Here is a 26,843-nt window from a genome sequence, read left to right as displayed (position 1 = left end):
CAACATCATCAAACGTAGTGTTTGCGCAGTTGCTTTTATTAGGCTGTATACTTCGAAGTGTTCATGTGCAGTTGTTGCCCTTATCGAATGCTTTCTTCTGGACTTTTTTAGGAATAAATAGCAAAGCTGTTTGTAAGATTTTGTGTTTTGTTTGAATCATTTTTTGTGGCATTTGTACAAAGGCATATTTTATGAGATTTCAAGATCACTCCTTATGATGAAATGGCGCATTTTGTTGCTAATGAACTAAGCTTTCCAGAAGTAGTGAACATTTTGTTGGCCAGTCTTAGCCAAATTCGTTCCAAGTCTTTGACACTGATGTATCTTGGATGGAGGAGACTAGAATTACAAACTTTGCATGGATAATGAAACAGTGTGTCAAAATTTAAAAAGTTTATTGATGATGGCAAAAGTAGGTCTAATATCAGGATTTTTTCTCTCTCTATTTCCTGGTCACATCGATAGTTTGTATTTAATTGCAAGCAAAAAACTACAAGTGTTGCCAGGGTATTACTGGCCCCACTTGTCCAGCTAAGATGCAGGCAGCAATAAGGCATTTTTGGAATGTTTTCTATATTCATCAGACTCGGCGGCGACCATCATTGGACGCTTTGAAGTGCCTGAAATACAACTCCTTCTGTGTCCTTCCTCCATGGTTGGACATTGTCTTCCCAAGGAGTAGTACTTTCGGGGAGTCCACCTGGGCTAATCTGCAATTGTTCCACGTAACGTTAGGCCTAACTCACTGTTCCTTCTTACTCACCTGTCATTAACAAGATCTTCCATTTGTCTCATCCTCGACTTGGTAGATGTGCAGCCCACCAACATATAACGTTATTGAAAACAATTACAATGTACATGAAGGCCCTGGCTATCTGATCGTTAAGGTAGTGCCGCGGGCTCTGCCCTGTGAAAGTTGCTCACTACGTTGGTCAGCATTGTCTAAAGAATACATGTGTAGGCCTATTTCTCCGCTTCTGTTTGAGGTTAATATTAATATCACTTTACCGTCTTGAAAATGTGTGAATTAGGCCTAAGATACATGTTCGTTCAGCTTGAAATCCAACGTGCAACGCTCGAGTACATATAAAGTATATTAAGTGCGCGCGTATCCATGAATGTACACGTGCAAGCAGCGCACGCAGCGAGTGGTGTGCCACCATAGGCGCCACGCCGACGGGATTAGAAAATGAGCCCTCTATTGTTCAGTCTGAAGAATTATTTACCCAGGACTCAAAACTTCAAATGTTTATAAGGGCCATCCAAAATCCTCGATGTCACTTTAAATTTCGATATTTTTTTTTGGAAATTGTTTTGACCCACCCCCAATTGGGATTACAAATATCTGAGAGGGTGCTGTTGACCAGCTGCCCCCTAGTTTTACCTTGGCCCTCTGCGTTTTACATACTTCAATCCATTTTTATCATCGCTTCAGGTTTTAGCCATCTTGTGTTATATTTTTTGTACCAGTTGATAATTATCCATTTGTGTGTTTTGTGCCGATTCTTTGGTGCTACAGCAGACCTTTGGAACATTTTACGGATCCCTCCTGCTCAATTTTGACGTGCGACGGCCATTTTTGGTGTGGTTTCCTTCCATTCCTGTTAAAGAAATCTAAATGTCGTCGCACTTCAAGATTACTGCAATGCCGAATTCTATACTATAGCCTACTATTGGTGCTTCGCTCATCATGTTACCATTTGATAGAGGTCGACATCATGAGACTTGTATGTCCAGTACACGGTGTTACAACATGGTACATGTATTAGAGCATCTTGTGAACCCATGCCCCATCCAGCCCAGCAATGACGGTGTGAAGCTGTGTCATATTGGATTTCATCCTTCGAAGTTTGCCATAACCAAATGGTCGAAACACGGCTAGATCTGGATATGACCCACCTCTTGGTGTAACTGTACCATGGATATCTCCATAAACCCTTGTCCAGAATGCAGCTTGATCTTTCAAAAAGAAAAGAGTGAGTCGACTGATCCACAAACAAGTGTACCCATCAAGTATTCCAGAAATCACCTTCTCAAGATCGGCAGATCTTGAGAAGGGCTTGATTTCCGGCGAGATACTTAACGTAATTCTGCAATTTAGGGCTGGCCGTTGCAACACCTCAAATTCATTGAATTCCAGGATGAGTTTGTACAACAAAATTCCTCTTGTACAAGCATGCAATCGAGCCAGGTTTTTTAATTTTCATTACATTGACTGATCAGTCCTGGTTGATACACAGAACTCAATTTGCAGCCATCTTTAATTGCCGTCTGGTGCGGTACCTCCCTGTAATTTACGAGCCATACCCTCCGATGTGAGGCCACGAATCAGCCTGACTCTGCAGTCAATGTGGACGATACTAGTAAAACCAATAGGTTTGAAATCATCTCTAAATCGAAGGGCCTGACGATTGTCACATCTGGTCGTCTCTCTTCTGGCTGAAGGGAACTGCATAAATTATTTACAAGTTTTACTCTTTCCCGTATTTATATTCTATGTAACTTCACTGTAAGTAAATTATTTTGCTGTGCTTTTTAGTATCATGGTTTTTATAATAATTGTATTTTTTACTGATTAATTTTAATTGGGGGCCTCTAAGGAAAGCAGTTACAGCACTCCCTGATGATATATGTTCTTCTTTCATATATAAAGCTCTTTTTTCGCATCCGTGGCTGTTCTCCCATTAATTATGTACATCTGTTTTGTTACAGCGCTCTCGTTTACAGTATTTTCACACCCAGATATCACATCCCAGATGAAAACATGCAATATTGACGTGTGATATTTTGTATTCCTCCGCGAGCGGCGCATCAGCTGAAGTGCACCGTCTTTGACAACTGGCCATTGCTCCGGGAACCTGGCGACGGTCCAACAGAAAATTGGACTTCAGTAACGCTTAAAGCTCGTGCAATGAGACCTCGACATAAATACATGTACATCAAACTGAAAAAAATACAAATAGGGCCTACAGGAAGAGCAATCTAATTTTCTCAACTAATTCGCAAAAATACTTCGATTTTTTTAATCGATTCTTGTTTGCGGGTTGTTCGAGTTTGGAATAGGCCGTTCTTAATATATGCAAATTTTATGTGTCGGAACTGAAAACGAGGCTGTAGGGGACTCCGCGCAGTTGCTGAACAAAGCAAAGCATCAGTGCCGTATTGTAACAATCACAAACGAATATCAGAAATTAGACCAGGAATTAGCTTTTATCGATTTCCAAAGAACGAGATCCTGCGATAAAAGCGGATTGATCAGATCAAACGAGACGAGGGGCGACTATTCAAGGTAGATTTTGACTTTGAAACGACTTCTTATGGCATTTAAGGTGTTTGTATAAAAAAAAATCACAATCACTAGCACTACACCGTACACCGTTTATTGTGCAGTTCAATTGATTCAGTCTGTTCCTTCCTCCATGAATGATCGCGCCCAGCATAATGAAATAACGTCTGTAATTTTCGAATTAGCATCTATAGAATTCTGAGCTTGGAAAAGAAATAGCCGAGTCATTAAAGGCAACCGGCTGAATGACAAAAAAGTCTTTACTAACGTCCCGCCCCGGCACGCCCCGAAAACGGCCCAATCGTACCGTGGCAACAACCAGCCGTTTGTAGTCTTTGACACAAACGGTGCATGCGTGCAACTTCAACAACCTCCGTTTACAGCCACCGAGACACACGAGTCACCGACAGCCTCGTTTTCAGTTGATGTGAATAAAATTTGCATAAATATTAAGAAAGGACTACACTTTGTCCCAGGGGAGGGGGTCACTGCTATTTCTAGCGGGGAACCAGTTTATAGTGCATATGTACCGTACACGTATATATTACATGTACTTCTCAGGCACCCCATGTACATGTACTCCATCACACAACTTGCATATGGTTGCTTCACGTTTACGTGAAATCCAGCAGAGTTTTGCACAGTAGCACCCATAACGGCCATTTCATATTTGATTCCCTGCACCTCCACCTGCACAAATATTCATGAAAAAATTACACAATTTTAGATGACACGTAGGCCTATGTGTTCGCCGTCAGATTATGCCATGTTGCCTATGCTGTACAGTACATATGCATGTAGTGACGAACCTGTACCCGGTAGCTTGTGCTTTGGTTTTACGTGATTTGGCCTATCATTATGTACATTTTAGCATTGCTCGGATAACGCTCAAAATAAGGGCTTCCACCACAGCTACGGCAAAGACGATTGTCTGCGCTCCTCGACGTACATGTATTTCCAATCTATAGTACAACAGATTTGGATGCAGCCAACAGGTCCCAGATAACCCACCTTCACCAATGGAGTTTTACACCGTATATTGTGCATACATGTATACTGGGAAGGACACATCGCGACGTTGGAAAAGACTGCACTTACGGCGCGCGCAGTTCACGCAAGTCAACCCAATTTCTTTCTGTCTTTTTTAAAGTGAATTTCTATTTTCTTAAATTTACCTTGACCCACCCACTCACTATTTCGAAAAAAATCGAAATTAAAAACATCGAAAATTTCAAATGGCCCCTTATACTTGCCATCACTATTTTTTCAGTAGGTCCACTGAGCTCAAAATGAGTCAAGCCGGCGGAGAGTATAGTCTTTGAAAGCCCCACGGCGCTGACGGATATAGAGCTTAGGTTTGGTATTTGGAAAACCACCAGTCTTTGTTGTTCCTGAACTTGAGCTGCCAATAAAATAGTCACGCTTACATTTTTCTTATTTGTGTGTCTGTCTTTTTGTTTGTATCTTTCTTGCATGTTTACTTCTTTTAATCAGTTTGGTTTAGGTTTAATACTTAACTCATCGCTTCCATGGGCGTCGCGGAGGGGGGGGGTTAAGGGCTTTCCGCCCGAAAAATTCTAAATTAAAAAAGAGAAAAGGGAAAACGAAAGAGATCGGGGAAAATGGAAGGCGATGAAAACATGGAAGATTACTTGACCAAAAAAAAAAAAATCTGACTGACCACCTCCCACTATATGAATTATCAGTTTGTAGCTGATAAGTAGGCCTATTCATCCCCTGGAAATTCCTCAACTGAAAAAAAGCGGTTGGCCCCCGGAAAAAAATTTGCGACGCCCATTGGCCCATTGCATAGCATCTGAATGCTAAACCGCATCGCCTATGATAGGGCTATGTATAGGCCTATATACATGTATATACATTGAAGATCAACCCATCACAGAAAATCAACAGGAAGCCAACACTGCAAACACTTCCCATACTGCACCGTTTTTACAATCTGGTTTATACACAGCACACTTTGGCTCTCCATCCTTGTTTTAGGCCCCAACATGCATAGCAGTGGGGCAGCACAGTGAACCTATTGTGCATTTTGTGATAAAAGCACCAAATCTGGCATGGAGATAGACTAACAATATAAACAAATCTGGATATTGGGGCATCTCTGATTTTGCTCTTCACAGCTGTGGCAGCCATTTTTCAAAATGGTGGCCAAACTTTAAGATCAATGTACGGAACCACATAATTCAAAGGGCTTTGACTGCCTCAGTGGGGTAAATTGAACAATGGAAAGCTCTACAATACTATTTGTTGTGATTAAAAACAGTAATTGGACATTAGAGGCTACCAAACAGCCACTTTAGTAGCCCAATATACAGCATTGGGATGAAAATTACCGTAGGGCCACGACTTAGCAATCGTGAGCATTTGCAGTGTTTACTTACTCATTGAATCTACTTTAAAACATATTAGTGAAGCTCAGAATCAGGGTTGTTTATTCATCATTGTTATCCACAATTAAAACGGTTATTGTAAAGTTAGACTACTTGCATTTGTTTAATAATTCCATTTAAAACGTTTTGTCAACTTAACTCAATTTAAATACGTGTCAGAACCCTTTGCACTGAAATGCATGGACCAACATGCGATTTGCGAGTATAAACTCTCCCTTTGACCCTCTTTATGGCCCTCTATGGACCTGAGTCCTGACCCAGGTGACTCTAGACAGTTGACCCAAATTCCATATTATATTTCAGTTCTGGTAGGTTTTCTCTCTTTAATAAACATCGTATAAGGCTACACTGAGTCACTTGGTCATTCGCCACGTCCGATTGGTACAGCTTCAGAGTAGGACATTTTTGTTCTGGGTATGCTCAAAGTCGTAAGTGTTCTGTTATTACTTTTCAATGATTGTTATTAAATGAATGACTTGGAAATGGTTTGGAGAATTTACACCTAGCACACACATGTTGATTGCAAATAATTTATCAGTAAATGACAAAGTTCTTGCGACACAATCCAATTTAAATCATGTATGGCTCTAAGTATTGCTTATTAAGTTTAGTTTTGTGTTTAGATGTTAATTTTCCTTTAACGTAGATTGCACGGTCAAACAATAATCAATTCGGGCATTTTGAGTTCTAAGAATTCTGTGACAACTTGAAACCGATATTATTGTCATAATATTGAAACAAGCAATAAACCTATAAAGTCACAACAAGAGAGAAAGCAAAATACCTGTACCTCAAGTTCTAGCGTATCCTAGTGCTAAAATAATTGCAGCATAAAGGTTTCAACCAAATTATGAAAATATGCAAATATATTTGTAACCATAAACCCAAAGCACAAAAAAGTTGATAGAAACGATGACAATGCAAAAATAGAAAATAAAGTTAAAAGGTTACAAAGACGTAGTCAGAAGGACTGCATTTACAATCCTTGCACGTCCCCTTTAACTTTATATTTGTTTTATTTTTAAATTTTCTTCGGTTTTCAAACTGGAACAGGGACACGCAGTGATTTTTCTGGGAATGTTGCAACCACCTGCATGCACAGCACGGGGCATCACCGGGTATGCCACTAATACCCTTCAGTTTTAATATTTGCCTTTTATAATTGGAATTTCAAACGACTTGCGGAGTCACGTTCTCTGCGAATACAGTGACAGTAGTCCAACATCCATGTTGCACACAAGAACTTGTAGTTCTTGGTATGGCCGGCCGAACACAAAATCCGAGAGGCGAGCTGAAAGCCCACGACAAATGGATCCAACAGTACACAACCGAGACGGCAAGTAATGCAATGCGGAATGCATTGCAGCAACTGATCAGTCAACGCCCCAGATAAGCCCATAATTTTCTCAAACAGGAAAAGAGCACCATTGAACTGGCTGGTTGGAGTTGAATTTTGTATGCGCACTTTGGTTTCATCACACGGGGACTCTCAAAGCATCTTGTTTTGTTCGAGTGTTCGTAAACGACAAGAATTCTCTCGTCAAAGACATAAGCTTTCAGTGCTTTCCGAGAGTTTGTGGGGGAAATGCTCCGATAGGGATCTAACTGTTGACCTCTCTCTGACTCGATGACCTCGACTGGTAAAAAGTTTGTCCCGGTAAGTACCAGGACAAACTTTTTACTTGTTGACCACCGAAGTCGTCGGGGTTATTCATGTATCGTTAATTGGTTTAAATCTAGGCGGCAATGGGCACCACAGTTTAAAGCTCAATGTATTAGTAGTGGAATTTTGTCAATATCATGACAAGATATTGTCTTGACAGTATGATAAAGACAAAAGCTAATTGTCATCATGATCAGAACCTACTGTCATCATGATCAGAACCTACTGTCATCGTGATCAGAACCTACTGTCATCGTGATCAGAACCTACTGTCATCGTGATCAGAACCTACTGTCATCGTGATCAGAACCTACTGTCATCGTGATCAGAACCTACTGTCATCGTGATCAGAACCTACTGTCATCGTGATCAGAACCTACTGTCATCATGATCAGAACCTACTGTCATCATGATCAGAACCTTCTGTCATCGTGATCAGAACCTACTGTCATCATGATCAGAACCTACTGTCATCGTGATCAGAACCTACTGTCATCATGATCAGAACCTACTGTCATCGTGATCAGAACCTACTGTCATCATGATCAGAACCTACAACGTCCACTGTTTCCAGTGTACAGTCATAAGTTTGTCTTCTGGCACTAGTATATACAGGTGGCTCTCGTGTACGAATATCTTGTTATTATCTTTGTAGAATATACTGCCTACCATGCATGATTTCACAATTGGCATTCACTTGCATGTCGCCAAGGCATACGTGTTGCAACACGTCGTTGTTAATCCAAAAGCAAGATAGACACATGAAACAGATGTTATGTGAATATCTAGATGTTCTAGGTCTTTTTATAGCATGTGAAAAATACATCTAATCTACATTATTGATGAAAAATAATACAAAAGCAGAGACATCGCACGATGTTTAAATTTTGCAAGATAGTGGACTTATTTGTGTACAAGTGAAGTTCCGACAGCTGTCTATAATCGATTAGTAAAAATACCCATCAGGTATACGATTTCCACGTCCATCAGCCATAAATTCACCACTCATCGGTCATTTCCTTGAAATTTCATGCGTGCTTTATTTCATGAAGCATCCCCTTTTGCGGATTGCAGGCAAGTGTTGCTAAGCAACCACGGGGCGAAAACGTCAGTGACCTATCATGTCTATTGAATTCGGGCAGCATATCGAAATGGAGTATGGATAAAATGAGGAACGCAGTCAACTGTAAAAGTTCCCAAGGTGCTACTCGGCTCACAACGCATTACGGACCTAAAGGTTAAGTGTTTAGGATTACAGTGATACGGAAATTAGTTCGGTGATCGGGAACGCATCGTTCGCCACATATAGATGCGACAGATTTATACTTTGTCTACCTCAAAAGCGGAAGGGATCAAACTTATTGCTGAGTGATCTCAGCTGAGAGCATGCAGTTATGATCGAAACCGCAGATGACAATCTCACAGTCCGCTAACCCGACAGTACGACTGATCCAACGTAAATCATACACAGCAAAAAGGGCGAGATGTCAGGTCGTTGATGGCAGGTTGGACGTTTACTGACAGTCTGTACTTGCCCCTTTTCCGTGTTTTTGTTTCAGTTTTTTTTTGTAAGTACATACGAGTAGCCTCAACTAAATCATGATGAATGCAATGAGTATTTAAAAAAATGAAACTCAGATGACCTGATGACCTTAGCTCAAAGGGGCACAAAGCAGACGGAATGTTATCTTACATTCCTACAAAATAATTAATTAGCATCGGAAAGCGACTTATAAGTAGCATGTTTAAATGGCAAATTCTCTGAATGTAACACTTATGTATTACAGGTAATCGTGCCTGTTACGGGGGCAGAGGGTCGTTTCACTCAGAAAGCACTGAATCTGATAAGTCAAAAGGCACAGAATGGTCGAGGAGGTGACGGAAGTTAATATGATACCGCTGAACAAACTTCAGTATCTGCTGACACAGCTATGAGGGCATTGCATTCGCTGCAACGCTCCAGCAATGATTATCATTACGTGTAGGCCTAGTGTGCCGTTCAAAGTCAATTGTTCCCACTTTTCGCAACAATGAAGCGACAATGGTTTTCCAGCTAATACCCCTCACTTTCATTTACTCCAGTTTCCTTTACTAGACTAGAGTTGGAGTACCTTAAGATGGCAAGGCGACAGTTGATGTTTGCGACCCAAATTAATGGTAAATAAGCAAACATTTTGGTCAGGAACTGAGCAAAAACTGAACTTCAAATTTCACATGAGAACAATTTGATGAGAGCTGAAAACAACCGGGATAGATAAACAAGATTAGTGTACATTTTTAAAACAAAGCAAGCCCTACGCTGGTTCGTGATAGAATCAAATACTGCATGTACAATTAACGTGTATTATTGGACTTTCAATTTTTTGGGCGAGTATTTTGTAACTAATATTAATGAATTTTTAATGATTGTTATTGCTGAGCACCTATGGAAAACAGTGCTTTGACACTGACAAGTCTCCCCAGGGTAAAGAAGAAATGAATAATAAAGTAAGGAAGGAAGAATCGTTATGAGGAAAGAAGACGCGTCCCCAAACTAATAACACAGTTCTGAGAGACAGTGGCCATAGAAGTGGTGGTAGTACCAAGGCAGTTGGCAAGTTGAGATACTCGGCGAACTCGGTAAATTAAGCCGTCCATTGCCTCAAGCCAGCTCCGGCAGGTAGTTAAGCACTGGACTATCTGACCTTTGTCTAGAATTGTGAGCGTTCCTATCAAGTCTCTGCTGGGATTACAGGCAGCAATCACGACCTCCGGCATGCGATAGCTGAGCTTCAATGAATCCAGAAGGATGCTAAATAGTCGACAGGGATCATGTTGTCATTGTCACTTGTCCTATCTATGACACTGCTGCGGTACAATGCACGAAATAGCCTATATAATTCACAAAAAAATATGAAATGGAACTATCAATAGAAATTTTGTAGAAACAAGCGAGAACTCATTTCCCCATTCGTAAATAATATCAGATTACTGTAAGCTGACTCTATAAAGGGAAAACCAAACCTTGGCAAAAGATGTATGATGTATTGGCAGTGCCTGCATTTTGGCCTTACCTTTCAGCAATTATGTACGGCAATCATAGGTCCCTATAATTCTTATCAAGACCTGTTGTCGTAGATCCATTGTCAAGTAAAAAACTGTTTCAAAACTCTTCAAAAGTGTACAATGTTTTGGCATCCAAAATCGAGTTGTGCTGAAGTCAGCCACTCGTACGTTGTCACCGCTTAAAAGTAGGTTATTTCAAAAAGGTTGATGGAAGACAAGGATGCAGTTATAGCTCCCAACAAACTGGAATATTTACGAAATGAAACTTCGCAAAAATTGTGATCACTTACAGTGTAATATTTGGTTTTCTGCAAGCCGATTTACACGCTGCCAAGAAAACGTGATCAAAATGTAATGTATTAAAAGGTGTCACGTTTTTAATTGAAGATTTTATACGTATACGCAGTAAAATCTCACACTAAACTGTGATCCACAGAGATATTCTATGGAGTTTTAATTTGCAATATCAGACCATGATGTTCGATTATCATTGTTTCATCTTCTGTAACAATGCCAGGGTTTCGTCATTAAATAATAAGCGAGGTAATCCCAGCAATTCCTGTTTTTGATATTAGCATTCTGTGCTTACAAGCATTTTCCTTCACAGCAGATACTGAGTATTGAAGTATTCCTGGTCGGAAATAATTGATGTTTTAAAGCTTAGTAAGAAGTTAGTGATACATTTTTATTCGTCAAAACATTTCCATTTAGTACACCATATTTTTTTCCAGCAGCGTTTCTTTTCCAAACCTCTGAAATGCCCCCCTACGTATTGGATTTCTGTTAAAATCCTAAATTTAGGGAGTAAGATATAACTGTCATTACAAATTGCCTCATAATCAGTGCGATCGCTTAACTGGTTGTCATTGTTGTATTAATACTTCGTATTGAATGTCGTCTAATGCATCGTTTATTTGCAAAGAGAGGCGATAGAGGGACTAAAGTGATAAGTGGAATTGACACCTGGCCTGAACGCTTTGTCTAATGATAAATGAAAGAGGCCAGCATGTCTGCTTTGTATGACGGTGACTTCGGGAATCTTCACTAAGCCTTCTATACCTTGATGACCTTTGCGATTCCATCCATCTTGTCTTATTCAATATACATCAGCAACCTTTGAATGACACTCCCTTTATAAATGTTTAGAAGTATATCAAAAGATGACAAATTGTTTACATGAGAGGTTGGCTATGAGGTATATACTATTTGCAAATCATTCAAGAAGATATTTAGTTATTATAATATCGACAACAATAAAAGCGTATTCGAGGAGTGGTAGCGTTTAGCAAACTGCAACCAAAATGGCATTCACACTGAGGACAGTGCCCCGAAAAGGTTCATTTAATGCAGGCGACGAAGTAGCCTTCAGTCACCATGATGTAACTCATGGTGACACTTTTATTAGCGCTGTTGTTAGGTCGTTATGAAGCTACATGTAACTGCAGCAGTGCCTAGTTTGCTCATTGGCTGTCAATCCTGATTGCCGTATGTCATCAAGATAGATCCTGGTTGAGTTTCCAGGTATTTTTGCATGCTATTAATCGCTCCCGGTATATATACGCAGGGTAGCCATATTTACCTCACATTTCGAGCACGATACAGGCCCACATAAATGGCATCTGTAAGAAATAATGATTTCCTTTCCATTTTCTGTTATGTCTGGCTTGTAGTTTTATAGTGTACATGTACATGACTTGTTTTTGTCATTTTATTTCGAACACACCGTTTAATTGCGCTGGTGATTCACAGGCAAATGTACACGCAGCGCAGGGATTGAGCCTAATCAAGCCTATTGTATTACTCCACAGATGTTAACATCGTTATAGGTACAAAACATGGTAATAAGCAGGGCTTCCGACACGTGCTTTAATCAACCCGCGTGTAAGGTAGTTAATCAGCAAAAAATCAGGTTTCTCATAAAAAAAATGTACATGTAGGTCTATGGACCATTAGAAATGATGTGAATACGGAATACACATGCGATCCTGAAAACCTGGGTGGTTGTATCTCTGTGTTGTAAGTTTCTTTTTTTATTTCAAAAGCATATTAAGCACACACATACATTATTAATAAAACGTACTCTACTTGCAGCACGAGAAATGAAATAAAGACGCAGAACAATTGTAATTTAACAACAGCTTTTCCGAGCAGCGCTAGCGTATCCCGTGCGCCGCGGTGTAGCAGTCTTATTCTATGCCAGACAACATTACATATAGGGGACTACTTTGTTATGCTTTTCTTTCTGGGTAATGTATGGAAATTAAGCTGAAAAAAAAATAACAAATTAACCAAAACAACCCCAAGTTGTTTCGAAATTCAACACCGAAATATAAAACTAAATGAAAAAACGTGAAAATCCACAAGTATGTATCACCTCGACGATTTCTCATGGATCAAACGTTAATTTCTGGGCTCTAACCATATATGAAGTCTGATGATACAATTCACTAACAACAGAAAAAGCGGCAGACACTTTGCTCCTTCATGAATCATTACCTCTATCATGTGCAGCAAGAAGCAAAATGAAGACGTTTCAGTGTGCCCTGCTGAGGAAAATTAAAAGCCTGTCTCCAGAAAAACAGGAAAGAAGGGTATCACTAGGAGTGGTCAGTGAACTAGTTTTCAAACTTAAAAGATACATGATCTATTGGACTAGGGCTAACGTGCATAAATTAGAGGCGTCTCTGTCCTCTCGATATTACGGCAATTAATGGGATTTAATGCTCACCTCAGAGGCGGTACGAAGCGTCCTCGAAGCGACTCTTGTCTGTTAAGCAACAAACTGACTTGGGTTCCTCTGTCCACAAACTTAGGATGTTCTTCATCCATGCTGCAAGCTGGGCTACTAGATGATCGCGACGAATATACTAGTGTCATGATGAGATGATACCTTCGGATACACAGCACCTACAACTGAATACAGCGTACGCGATGATACTGTCCATATCAACCGCCTTTCTAGATACTTATTAATTCATTGTGCTTTGTGATCACTGGTTGGCCGTCACACACAGTTGTGCACGATTGCCACCCGGTGCGCAGCAAATCCAAATTGCTCGCTGTCAGTATAGAGTATTTCTTCTCATTGAATTCATTATTTCGGATAATTTTAAGTCCATGGAAGATACCACTTTTCAATAGGGTACTCGTGGTATGATGAAAAAGATACCTTACCCTCAACATCCCAGAACATTTAAAGACTCAACGATTTTATTCTAAACATGGGTAATTTAATTCAACCAGTATTTTTTCAATGCTTTGAAGAAATCGGTTTGTATTACTTTGACCAAGAGGAGGCCTTTATTACGGAACAAGTCCAGTCTACTCCCTTCACCTCGTTATGTGTGTGAATAACGATTATGTTTACTTATCACTATTATGAAGTGTTGTATGTTCATTGTATACATTCGTTACAAAATATACGGAAACAAACGTCTGCTGAAATGAAACCTTTGAACTCTTCATTTAAGCCACGATTCATTCTTTTATGCTATGTTCGAAGTAGACGGCACTGTTTATGTACATGTATCTGTATGGAAGAGTCCACGCAATGAAAATAACTCTAAATATGCATGAGGGGTTAAACACAGCAACGGATTAAAGTAAGTCTTGGCACATTTAATCTATGGTGATCAACAAAATCCTGATAATTAACCGAAGCTTTACTTTACCACAAAATACAAATAATTAAAATATAAATATAAATTTTTAAAAGGGAAGAAAATGAAAACAAAAGAGACATCTTTGACAAAAATGACAGTACAGGTCAAAATCTTGAACAACACTCGGGAAAAGACGACTCAAGAGACAATTCAGAAGATTCAATGCCGACTGGATGGTGCGACACATGATGAACAAGTGAATAATTGTTCCTCTTTCTCCACACAAAGAGCACAGTGGAGATATGTCTGGGTTTGTGTGCTGCTGGACAGGTAGACTGGGCAGAAAGTTATGTAATAGGCGAAATTGGACATCACCCTCTTTCTTTGAGGAAGGTAGACGACGTATTGCTTGCCATTCGATTTTCCGGTTCTCTGGGATTACATTCTGTTCATGCCAGTAAGTCTGAAGAGGAATCTCCAGCTGGTTGAGTTCTGCGTTGAGGGTTTTATAAATAGCCTTGGAAGATGCACCTGTGGCATCGATGTCTGGGGGAAGTGAACAATGAGGGGAAGTTCTCTCAGGGCTGGGATGCTCTGAAGATTACTTGTTGAGAGATGGTATCCAAAACGGTTAAAAACTGCGGGAAGACATGAAAGAGGAGATCGTCATTTCAGAGATTTCAGCATGAAGAAGCCTGTTTGAGGACATTTGCACTGGGTTTGCAGCTTGGATATCCTCCGTTGTTTTCCATTTTCCGGAAAAGAAGTCCAGTGGGTCTCCGACTGTACGAACACCACACATCCGAAGACGAGGGCAAAGGAGATGTTCATCCATACCAGCAAACCATACCAGTAGAAATTAACAGTAAATTCAAAATGAAATGAAGAGAATCGGGCGGTATGACAATTTGGGCTCTCGATAACTTCCAGGCTTGTAACACACTACAGTAGAAGGTGGGAAGGTGAACAAAAAATTTGGCGTCAAGATTTATTAAGAAAATTTGAGCATCAAAATCGAACTTGCAATATTGACGATTCCCTTCAAGCTACTGGCAGGACGCTCAGGTTGATATTCCACAGGGTATCGCTTTTATTCAGGGGAACCTTTTGTTCGCGCAATATGCAGTCGTAAAGGATGGCAAGCCGGCCAGTGTACTGATTGCGAATCATGCGAGCCAGGTTCGGCTCAGTTACCGTGTCAAACTCGAGAGAGATGTTGTCGCTGCATTGGCATCACCGGCCGCCTTTACAACGCGGCTGTAGTCGTTAAAGGTATTAACTTCGTACTCCAATCGGTCACCAAGGGCAGACTGAAAGAATGGCATATGGGCCTTGAGTAGTTCAAAGTCTAGCGGGACAATAAATCGGTTGCCATAGGCATCCGCGATGGCCTTGTCTTGCGCCTGGTTAGCGTTGCCGTTTCCGGCGCTCACCCTCAGTTTCAGCATGTTGGCTGATACCTTACCAATGCCCTAATAGCCCTTGGACTGGTGCTCTCGCTTTGTTTTCCATAGGTCGGAATAGCAGTTACAAACATCGCTATCATCTACAGACTTGACCTCATACCAGATTTAGATTGTCGTCTTTTTTACGATCGCCCTTCCGAGATTTTGGACGGCGTCTGTTGAAGTCAGAGAGACGGTGAATGCGAGCCGGGCTGTCCCAGGAACAATCACTTCCTGAGCAACAAGGTTGGGAAAGCGGACCAAGAGCTGCTGGTTTTGGTCTATTGTAGACGGGTTGATGGTTACAACCAAGCTCTGTCAGATGCCTGTCCGCAAGTGGCTCTCGCAGGTGTTGGTAAGGATTCAGTTTGCGTCCGTACTTTGACAAGGCCATGGCGTATTGAAGGTTGGTACACTGCGTCAAATACTACATGGATGAAGGCGGTTTCGAAATGGACGACATGGGTCCGTCCCGGCCCGAGGACTACGAGGACGCCAAAGAAAAGACTTCGTTTATGGACGACGTAGACAATACGTCTGAAGCCCCGTCAACCATGCCCTCCTGGGCGAGTGGCGCAAAATGCCCGATGGGCTTGATGAACTCGGATCCAGCGATTTTTGCGACCATGTCGTGGCGCGATTTAAAGCGGCGCGGTCAAAATACTCGCGGCCGTCTGATCTCAATTTTAAAGTAGATAAGTCTGGAGCTTTGTGGGTAAAATGGGGTCGTGGCTGGAAACTCCTGACATGGAGGAATAATGATGCAACAAAGGTTCTGAGCGGTTCGTCAATCGAGAGATATGGGATGGGCTTGTCCCGAGCCTTTGGAGTAATGCTGGAGGTGACTGGGGATGGTAAACAGATTAGAGAGATTGTAGAAAAGGCCGACGCGGCCGCCGAGGCAGGCACTGACGACATGGATAGGTACGTCAATGATCTTATTAACAGCATATCAACGGTCAATGTTGGAACAACGACCATAGAGACCCCGCTGACCCACCTAGTGGCACTGATAGAGCTTCAAGGACTCGAGATAACCCTGAAAACCTTGCGTGGTACAAAAGCGGCGCAAGAGAGCAGACTGGTTGCATTCCAGCAGTTGCTCGAGGGCTATCGTGAAGGGCTCGGGCGCCACACAACGGCCGAGCGAGCAGACCTAATTGAGCGTGAAATGCAAAAGGCCGAAGAGCAGCTCGCAGCAACCCAAAACAGCACCGACTCCCTTAACCTATAAATCCAGACACAGATCCGCCAAATCCGCGAGACTTTAATAAGGATCTTAGGCAGAAACACAAGCCTGGCTGAGCGGCTGCAGACCCTGTTCCGCGAGCAGGGAATCACCATAGTCAGCATTATATTATAAACCGCGCTGAGCTTTATCATCAGCACTGGTCCTTGCCGTGACTGGAGGAGGCACTGCAGCGCGTGCAGCACCTGGTCTGAACGGGGACTGAGGCTGCTTTATGATCATTTTTTGGTCAGGAAAGCTGCTGCGAGCCTTCATTGGGGGTGGGGCGGCTCTATTTTCTTGGTGCATTCGCTTCCCCTACTGTTAGCGGAGACTAGCGAACAAGCGCACAGGGCAGAGCTTCGCATGCCCCCAACGTTAAGAGTTGGTCAGTCTTTTTACGAGAATTTTGTTTGGCGAGAATTTTATCTTGCGAGTTACAGTTTGTTTTGCTAGTTACATTTTTGTTTTGAGGGTTACATTTTTGTTTTGCCACTTTCAATTTTGTTTTCGAGATTTTCTTTTTTACTTCTTTTCAAACAATAATAGTAGTTTGTTTTGTCATTTTTGTAATAGATTTCTCTTTTGTTTTCATTATCAGTTTTTTCCTCTCTTTTTACTCTTTCATTAATCTTTTGTTTGAATATTTATATTTTCTGGCTGATTCTGATTTTTTCTGTTTTATTCTTATTCGTTTTCTATTAAAAGTTATTTTTGTTTGTTTTTTTTATTTACTAATTTTTATAATTTGATTTGGTTTTTTGTTGTTTCTTTATAATTATTTTTTATCTATTTTTATTCATTGTTCTTAATTTTAGTTCTTTCTTTTTGGGTTTATTTTCAAAATATTTCTTTAGTTTATTTTGTTAATATTTAAAATCTCATTTTGTTTTTATTTTTCGTGTTGTCTTGTTTGCCCCGATGGCCACCCATATTCCCCTTGGTGGAAACCTACCTCTTGCTTCATTCCTTGGATGTAATCACATTGGTCGCTGTCATGCACAAGTCCCAGCCATAGCTAGGGAGGACAGCCCGTACTGCGGCCCTAACCCGTGCATGCTTGAGAGGACATTTGCACTGACAGCAAATCCATCGTGTTTGGTTTGATATTGCAAATGTCTTTTGGCATAAGTTGATTTCAATTAATTTTGATTTAACAACAATGGTGCATGTCATAGGCATGTTCTTTTGCTTTTCTTGGCTTCATAAGATTGAGTTTTTGATTTGTATTTTGTTACATCAATTTATTTGCAATGATTTGTAATTATTGATTTGACAAGAGCGACTCAAAAGTGTAACTATCTACGACGCCTTTTTATATACTGTATGTTAATCGATTACCCAAATTTACCTGCTTTGGAATTATTGAGTCACTGATAGTGTGGATCAAACCTGAGTTTAATTCAGTTCGAATCATTGAGTTAATTGAGTTCCTTAATTTGAGAAGTCTCTTCCGAATTCCTTTCTTTTACTCAGTAAATACTGTATTATAATCTCAATTTAATTTACATATTATTTTCATATTGAAGAAATTTGTTTTAGTTATATCTACTCGTTTCAATTCACTACAGGGTTTCGTTTGTTTAAGAAAACTTTTTGACGTAATGAAATTTCTGAATGGCTATTTATCATTGTCAATTAAAAAAATAACATAGTTTATTTAATCGAAACTTTCAATTCCAGCCCTCTCTCAAAATTTTGCAAATCATGCTGACCACAGGTTGGGAGACACAAATTCGAAAGAAGCCCTATTCACATCTTTACCTGAGATACTAAAGTAGAACGATGCAATGTGGGATGGAAAGTTAATTGATTACCCCATCGTGCAGGGCAGATCCAGGATCTTTGTTGGGGTCCGGAAAAATGTTGTTCGGGTGGGGGCTCTTCATCTACAGAGTTTTGGAAGTGTCATCCTATACGTTATTATTCTGATTATCCTGATTATTTTTCTTGGGATGAAGACATCATAAAGGCAAGATTTCGACATTCTGAGATAATGACAACGTCGTTAAAGGTGGATGACGACATCCCAAGATTGTTCATCATAGAATGACATCATAAAAGTGAAATAATGACAGTTATTTGTCAATGGGTGCATTTACAAACCAATGCACAGGTAGCATGAGGTGTTACTTATAATGTCTTATATTTGCTGGACGGATAACAAAGTAAACGCAAAAGAGACTGCATCTATGGAACGTATGCCTCGTATATGGGTGCAGTCCACTAATTGAAATGAGAATTTCTGGCCAGCTCATTGGCATTAAAAGTGCCCCCCCCCGCAGTATCTTTTGAAAAAGAAGATTGTTTGCCCCCCCCAGATGTTGACATTGTGTAAATCGTTGCCAGGATCAACTCCCTGGGTCTTTGAGCTTTCATACGATAGCAGAATGGCGAAAAAAAATACGGTTGAAAAATGGTTCCCGAGAAAGTTGCCCGAGAAAGTTGAGGGTTGCCACTTGAAAAAAGGCTGCAATCAGACATTGGAAAAATAACTTTTCAGGGGTGATTTTGTTTTGTGGGAATAATTAAAAATGTGATGTGGTTTACACCACAAAAAATTGAAAAGATATTGAAAGATTAGCGACCAGACAATAATTTAATTTGTGTTTCGGAAATCTCACGGATGTTTTCAATGGGGCTTGAATTAGTGGCCTGTACCCTATATTGTGCTTTTCCTGAACCAAAGTCAAAGGTTATAGACACACTAATTGCTGGATTACATGTAAAAAAGGTGCGATATAAAATCACTATAAATAGAGCTGAAAACATGGCATTCCTCCTATCCTATATAAAGCCTCTTGCAAGACTGACAGTACTGCAGCTTGTGATTGATATAAAGTATTAAAAATAGAATGCAAAATAAGTTTCAGAAACCTGTGTTTTCCTTCAATGTCCAAGGGTTCATAATGGCCGAAAGTCCAAGTGTTCAAACATATATCAGCAGTTCAAATAAGTCAGTGGAAGAATTCCACTGAAAATCATCCAGTCTGAATGTTTTTAAGCAACATTATACTGTTCAAATTTGTCGCAATATTAGAAATCACAACATTGTTGTGCTTAGTTGGAGGCAATGTAAAATGCTCCAAAACTGTTGTTTGAACTGAACAGACATGTGAACAATAACTACATGTACATGTACCTTTTTCAATACTGAACGCATTTTTTTTATTGAAGATTAACTGAACATTGGAGAGCAGCGCTTACTAGCATTTCACTCTCTCTCCGGATCTTGACCATTCTTCAGCTCCAATGAAATGCTTCCGGCGCTCAGGCATGCTATGATTTCGTGGGGGTACTGCACCTTACAGGTCGAGCTACATGTATCTAGTGTGTATCAGGTTTGATACTGATCTCATCGGAGTCATACGGCTTATGGTTGATTGTCTGGTTGATTGACGGTGCATTCTTGGGCTTCAAGCGTTTGAAGAAGGATGTGTTTCAGGTGATGGTGCTATTGTCATTACGGGTGGCTGCGAGCATGAATCCCTGGGCATTTTGTCAGTGGTTTGAGTTCGTATGGTGTCATGGAGTACGCGATCGCCATATTTAAATTCGTGTTTGCTCATGGCATTCTTTCAGTCATCATGTTGTTTCATGCGTTCCTTACTCGCTGCATCGTTTGGCTTTGATGTCTGGGTTGCTCCAGTTTGAAGGATTTTCTGGTAGCTTGCAGCGGAAAGGAGTGTGTGAAGAGTAGTGATGCTGGTGGGACTCCAGTTATGCTGTGTGGAGTGGTATGGTAGTTTCATAGACATGCATACATTGCTTGTCTCAATGAACTGCCTTTTTCTTTGGCAGTGCGACACACTTAGAAGTTTCGCATCATCCTTGCAACCTAGCCATCAGCTTGCGGCCAGATGGGAGTGATTTTGTGGTGTTTGAAACTAATGTACTTGGCATTGATGCTGCAAATTCTGCGCTCTGAAATGGAGGGCTGTTGTCTGAACGAACGACTTAAGGACTGCCAAAATTGTGAAGATTCTGTCAAGTTTAGGGATAACAGACTTCGCTGATGTGGAGCTTGTGATTTCTGTCTCAGGATACCGACTTTAGTTATGAACTACAACCATTAAGTAGTCACCTGTTGGCAGTTCTTTGAAGTAAATGATGAGATGTGACCAGGGAGCATCTGGTAGTTGTGACATGTGAAGAGGTTCGCTTGTCTGTTTCCACTGTTGATGCTTGATAGGGCAGACATTCAAATACATTGTTTTCAACGAGCGTGTCTCGTCCAAGGATCCAGACTTTCTCTCTGGAAGTTGTTTGAGTTTTACCATGCCTTTATTAATAGCCTTCAAGAGCAATGTCAAATTACTCTTTTTTTGGAGCGAATGAGGATGAAAATGCGATCACAAAGTAGAAGGTCGTCAGTGTTATTTACACTGAGTTCAAGGAACTCATGGAACATGCTATAGACAGATTGATTCCAAATGTTAGTTTTTGTGGCATTAATGGCATGCTGAAGAAGTTGGTCATTATTTGTTGTGTTATGGCTTTCAGGAGGGTTAGGGATTTCGGAACAAAATTGTGGATGATGAAGTTGATGTGCTCTTCAGCATTGGCTCTGGCTGACGAGCACGGGTGTCGTGAGAGATAGTCGGCAGGATGGGACTTTCCTTGCTTGTAGGCCTAGTGAACTTTGAAGCTGTATAGCTGCAGCTTCAACAGCCATCTCTCAATTCTAGCAGGCGGATTAGAGTAGTTGTAGTTGAACATTGGAAGATGAGACTTGTGATAGGTGGTTACAGCACAGTGCTGCCCAACAAGTACAGATGGAAACGGAGCACACCCCCACGTAACTGCAAGGGCTTTTCTCTATGTCTGTGAGTAGCGTTGGTCAACTGCATTAGTGAACAGCTGGCAACACGCGTACGTCATGTCCAACAAGAACCGCACACAGTCCAACGGTGTTTGCCTCAACAACATTTACTGTACGGTGGGCCGGATTGAAGTATGCGATTTTGCAGTTGTCAGTGATAGACTGTTGATTTTGTCCATGGCCTCTTGTTGATTGCTCCATGTCCATAACGCTGATTCCTTGGTTAGTGCGTTAAGTGGTTCGGAGATGTGGCCAGCTTAAAACGGTATGAATCCAGCCCAAGTGCGTGGCCAGTCCAAAAACTCCGAAGCTCTTCTTTGTTGGTCGAGTACAACTTCAGATAGTGCTTTCACTTTCGGCTAGGAAATTGGTGCAACACCCCTCAGTAGAGAAGATGTGACTAAAGAATTCAACACTAACTGTGTTGAATTGGCATTTCGCTTCGTTGAGCGTGGGATTTTTCTCTGAACGCTGTTGACGTACCAGGTTGTCTCGATGTTCATCAGTAAGAATGTGATGTTTTAAGCACACCAGGCAAACCAGCCAATGCAGACTGGATGAGATTCTGGACCTGTTCAGCACCACTGTTGATCCTGAGGTTGAGTCGTTGAAAGATAACCCAACACGTGTGGAGAATGTGGTGAGACACAGTCTAGTTCCAGTCTCGAATGCTGACAGTGTTTCTGTTGAGGAGCAACTCTTCTGTGGGTCTTGAGTCGTGCTTTCGCTGGGAATGCGTTCGCATTGCCTGCACAGAATTCTGAACATGGCGTCTTTGTTGTGCCCGCGCCCTGGTCTATGTTCAACTCAAGTTGGAAGTCATAGTCCACCAAAACTTATATGCCACTTGCCTGACCGGTTCCTTGAACACCATGGTCAGTGCGGGTTATAAGCTTCTGTCCATCAAAAAACAACAAGAGGCAGTAAACATTTAGTTACGAGTCGGCACAGTAGTTTCTTTCGCTTTTCGTCCGAGACCTACTCGCGTACGCTATCACTTTATCGGCTCCGTACTACTAAGAGAGAACAGTACCACCTCGATTCTGAGATCGCTAGCATCTGTAGGCCTATCTAGAATTTTTTCCAGTCTTCTCCTCTTAAGGTGCCATACGCCGAGAAAACGAGATGTGGGAAAATTGCACTGTGTCACCTTACATTAATCTGGCCAGGAATGACTTCACTTTATTCGGCATAACTTTTTTACCCCAACCTCAAATGCAGCATTCATCTCATTACTTAAACTGATGTTTTGCCGAAGGAATAATAAATATGTGGGTGTCGCAAATTTCATTTTCTTGGCGGACTCAATCTGATATCTTCTCCTCTTAAGGTGCCATACGCCGAGAAAATGAGATGTGGGAAAATTGCACTGTGTCACCTTACATTAATCCGGCCAGGAATGACTTCTTTCTAATGTCTTCTCTCTAATCTCCGAGAGTTATGACCATTTCATTAGACCTGAACTATTTTATTCAGTTTTGATGCTAGAAATTCTAAATATCCGATGTAATTTCTTGAAATTGTATAAGAAAAGAAAAAAAAATGCTACAAAATGCCGACGTAATTATTCGCCCCGGCCCTGGATGCTAAAAGTACGGTTGATACTATTGTAATGGAGCTCAGTGGGGGCGCGCTTTACGCCCCCACACAGTTTAGAAATACTTTTGACTCAAAAAAACTTTCGCAGTTAAAATGTGCCTTTAGGGGTCCAGTCCACTAATTCAAGCCCCATTGAAAACAATGTAAAATCAGCACCGTTCAGGGCCCAATAGCACGCACGCCAACATCCCTGAGATTTCTGAAACACAAATGAAATTCTTGTCTGGTCACTTATCTTTCAATTTCTTTTCAATTTTGTGTGGGTTAACCAATTACATTTTTAATTATTCCCACAAAACAAAATCACCCCCAAAAAGTGATTTTTCCGAAGTCTGATTGCAGCCATTTTTCAAGTGGCAACCCTCAACTTTCTGGGGCACTTAGGACCATTTTTCAACCGTAGTTTTCAGCCCTTCTGCCCTCATATGAAAGCTCAAAGACCCAGGGAGTTGATCCTGGCGACGATTTACACAATCTCACCATTTTGGGGCCAAACAATCTCTTTTTTCAAAAGATACTGTGGAAGGGGGCACTTTTAATGCTAATGAGCTGGTCAGAAATCCTCACTTGAATTAGTGGTCTGCACCCTTAGACACCTTTGGCCATTTCTACGGAAGGCTATATAGGACATGACTGGAAAACGAATTGGGCCTGCTATTTCGCCCGAGGGCGGATTAGTATTTCGCCCGGAGCTGATTAGTCTCCCCGGAGACTGGGGGAGCCACAGATTGGGGTTGGGGAGGGAGAAAAATTATTCTTTTTTAAAAAATTGAGAATAATATACATGTACAAGGAAAAAGCTCTTCTCGCAGTCTGTAAAAAAAGTCTGTAACTTTTCAGGGGAATGGCAACACTCTTGAGCCCGCGCCCGATCAGAGTAGAGAACTAATGCGCTGTTCTTCAGGTTTTATGGGTAATATGTTTGATAGATTCATAAGGGTAATTTTCAGTCAGTTATATTGACATTCCTGTTAACTTAATCTGCTGGGAAAAGATTATTTATAAGGAGAACATCTCTGCCTTTGCTAAATGCAGGAGTGAGAGCGCACTTCATGAGTAACTTTGCATTTTCGACACAACGGCGAGCAAAAATGTAGGAACAGTCTATCTGAGTCAACCCCCCCCCCCAAGAAGTCATCCCGCATTCTGAAACACAAATTTACGCCACTCCCCGGGCGAAATAGTAACCTGCCCGGGCAATATGGTCTATGGTCCCATGGTCTACAATAGTGGACCCTGCATGCCGCGCCTGGGCAATCAAAATCCCATATGAGTAATGTTCATATTTGTCAAGACAATTCTTATCGTGCAGTTGGCGTTCCGATTTTCTGAGTGCATCTGGTTCAACGTCTATCTGCATGCGATATGCGCTTCCATGGCTACAGAACTGGTCCCTTGTCAGTCTACCTGTTTTATACACGTACACGTACAGGTCCGCCGCGCGAAGCAATCCAGCTTGTACTGTCATTGCACTGTCAGCCGCGTGATGTGAACGGGTGATATCGGGGCTATTGCAGCGCACGATTGAGAGAAACACGGAAGCTTGAAATACAAGTAGGGCCTATTCAATCATTAATGTAAGATACTATATGAACGAGATGAAATCAATCTAACTTTGGTAACGCATTCAGTGTGTGGAAAACTGCAGGTAACCAACGTCAAAACCCGCGTTGATACTTTAGCGGTTAGGCCCCCCCGTAGGCATAGTACTTGGTAGGCCGTCGGCACGTCTTTATGTACAATGTACATGTACTGTACTTTAGCCGGCCTGGTGTCGTAACACAGCGAAACTGCAATTTTTGGGGTGAAAATAAGAGTTCCATAATCTCCAATTTTCCTTTGTAGTAGTTTAGTAGCTATACTCCATGACCATGACTTTATACACTGCATGTAGGCTAAGTCTTCTGCAATGATGTTGTGGAGGGTTTTGAAGGAGTCCTGAAGACTGACCAGTGTTCTCCATGCATCGGGCTGTTTTCAAAATTTTGGGCCGCCCTGCTAAAATTTTGCCGCCCTGCCAAAATTTTTGGCCGTGGAGAACACTGACTGAACCCCGTCTGGGACTAGATCATGGCATTGTTTTCTCTTTACATGGTATTAACTGCCGGGCTTTTTTAACATTTGGCACATGGTCGGACAAAAAGTACCTTACATACATGTACATGTAGGTATGCTATTGGGGAAGAGTTCCATATACTGTAGTATACAGATGCCAGTAATTATTCCCTACCGTGACCTATTAGCCGTCAGTAAACAAAAACGTCCAGAAAAATTCAATTTAGGAGGGAAAAAACCAAGCTGATTACTATTTATAAAACACTTAGAATTTTTTAGACCAGTCCTGTTGAGTTTGTGCACAGGGCGCCAGATGGTGTCTTTATGTAACTCTTTCCTCCTATTGCCCAACCATGTCCAAATCGTCCTCATTTTCACAGAGACAAATTGGCCCGAAATTAGTGTTTCTTTAATCAGATCTCTGTGTATTTTTTTGGGCAAAATCAACTAAACTACATGTACATATATGCAGTGCCAACAACTTGGTGTAAAAATTTTTTATTCCAGCCAAATCATAATGATGTGTGTTGGATAAAATTCAACTAAATCGCATTTTCTGTTTTTACAAAGAGACAAATTTGTCTTCCATTGATATAACGTTAGCAAAAAAAGGGCCAAACTAAAGCTGAAACTTGTTTCCAGTTTTCATTAAGAGATAAATTCGACTCTAGAAACATATATACGGTAAATGTAACAATTGGCAAAAGTTTGTAGTGTGTGCCATTTTCATGAAAAGACAAAAAGTCACTCAAATTTTATTTTATTTTTGGGTTCTGCCCAGGATGCTTTTAGTGCCGGCAGGACTATCTAAGCGGAGCGCCACCATCGGTTGGCACGTACCAGAAAATTTTTGGAATCTAAAAGCCCCCAGATGGCCGGAAACAGTACTTTCTGGGTGTTTTCAGCTGTGTATACACAGCCTAGAATTAGGGATCTCATGTCTGAAATTTCTGAAATTTAATAAAAAAATTGAAAATTTGTAATTTTGGTCAACTAGGATGAGGTGATAATTTTAGACGGGCAATTGAATTAGAAAAAAAAGAGTAGAAATAAATATTGATTTTATTCTGTAAATCCCTTAAATATTGAATTAATTTCTATCTCTATGATGCCCATAATTTTTCATTGCTATTCAAATCATTTTTCATTTTTTTTTGTGTGTTGAAAATTAGGGCGAAACATGCAAAATCTTGGCGGAATATTTTCCTTATTTTCTTTGTACGAAAGTTCGTACAGTATGCATATGGGATAACGACATTCATAAATGTGTGCAGGGATTTTCTGAACAGTCATTTTAAAGTCTACATGAACATAATGTAGATTGGCCATTTGCTTTTCTGACACATCTGGCCATGTGTCACGTGCATACTGAGCGCGTGTATCTTGCCATATGGGACTCGTTTACGGAAAAGGCAAAATCATGCTGTTACTTTTGAATAAAAAAATTGCGGAGTTAATATTTTCACCGTGGGATAAACAACAATTAACGAATGCGGTGCAATCGTTGGTTTAAAAAACGATTGCAGTGATCGTTTTATGCAACATCGAGCAGAAAATACATGCACCGAATGTTGCTAACCGTGGTCGGTGCGGCGAAAAACAGTCACGGTCGATTGTCAGTTTTGCAAGTACATGTAAAATTGTTTTTCTGCCAGATTTTTAAGTGTTTAAACGAAGTGTGAATGGG

At 40.9% G+C, this 26,843-nt stretch overlaps 2 protein-coding genes across 9 annotated transcripts in view; one reads left to right on the top strand and one right to left on the bottom strand.

Moving 5' to 3' along the window:
- tp53i11 (tumor protein p53 inducible protein 11) overlaps positions 1–13,450 on the bottom strand; it is a 40,598-nt gene extending 27,148 nt beyond the window's left edge. Inside the window, exon 1 of one of the 2 annotated variants that reach the window (XM_022252958.2) lies at positions 13,134–13,450. In XM_022252958.2, coding sequence (XP_022108650.2) covers positions 13,134–13,282 — 149 coding nt within the window. In that variant the 5' untranslated portion in view covers positions 13,283–13,450. Of the gene's footprint in view, positions 1–763; positions 1,127–13,133 lie in introns of those variants that run through there. The other variant, XM_022252959.2, reaches the window with a different exon arrangement.
- An 11,058-nt stretch (positions 13,451–24,508) lies between these two features.
- The window catches only part of LOC110988951 (leucine-rich repeat-containing protein 27-like), a 31,719-nt gene continuing 29,384 nt past the window's right edge, over positions 24,509–26,843 (top strand). Inside the window, exon 1 of one of the 7 annotated variants that reach the window (XM_022252962.2) lies at positions 24,509–24,655. The gene's annotated coding sequence lies outside the window, so the exon portion shown is untranslated. Of the gene's footprint in view, positions 24,750–26,843 lie in introns of all 7 variants that reach the window. The other 6 variants (XM_087130761.1, XM_022252963.2, XM_022252964.2 and 3 more) reach the window with 6 other exon arrangements.

This window comes from Acanthaster planci, linkage group LG20 (genome assembly GCF_054643075.1).
Source record: "Acanthaster planci isolate LZ-2023a linkage group LG20, COTS_SCS, whole genome shotgun sequence".
Lineage (NCBI taxonomy): Eukaryota > Metazoa > Echinodermata > Asteroidea > Valvatida > Acanthasteridae > Acanthaster > Acanthaster planci.
The sequence above is the reverse complement of the archived record's forward strand: the minus strand, read 5'-3'. Positions and strand labels throughout refer to the sequence as shown.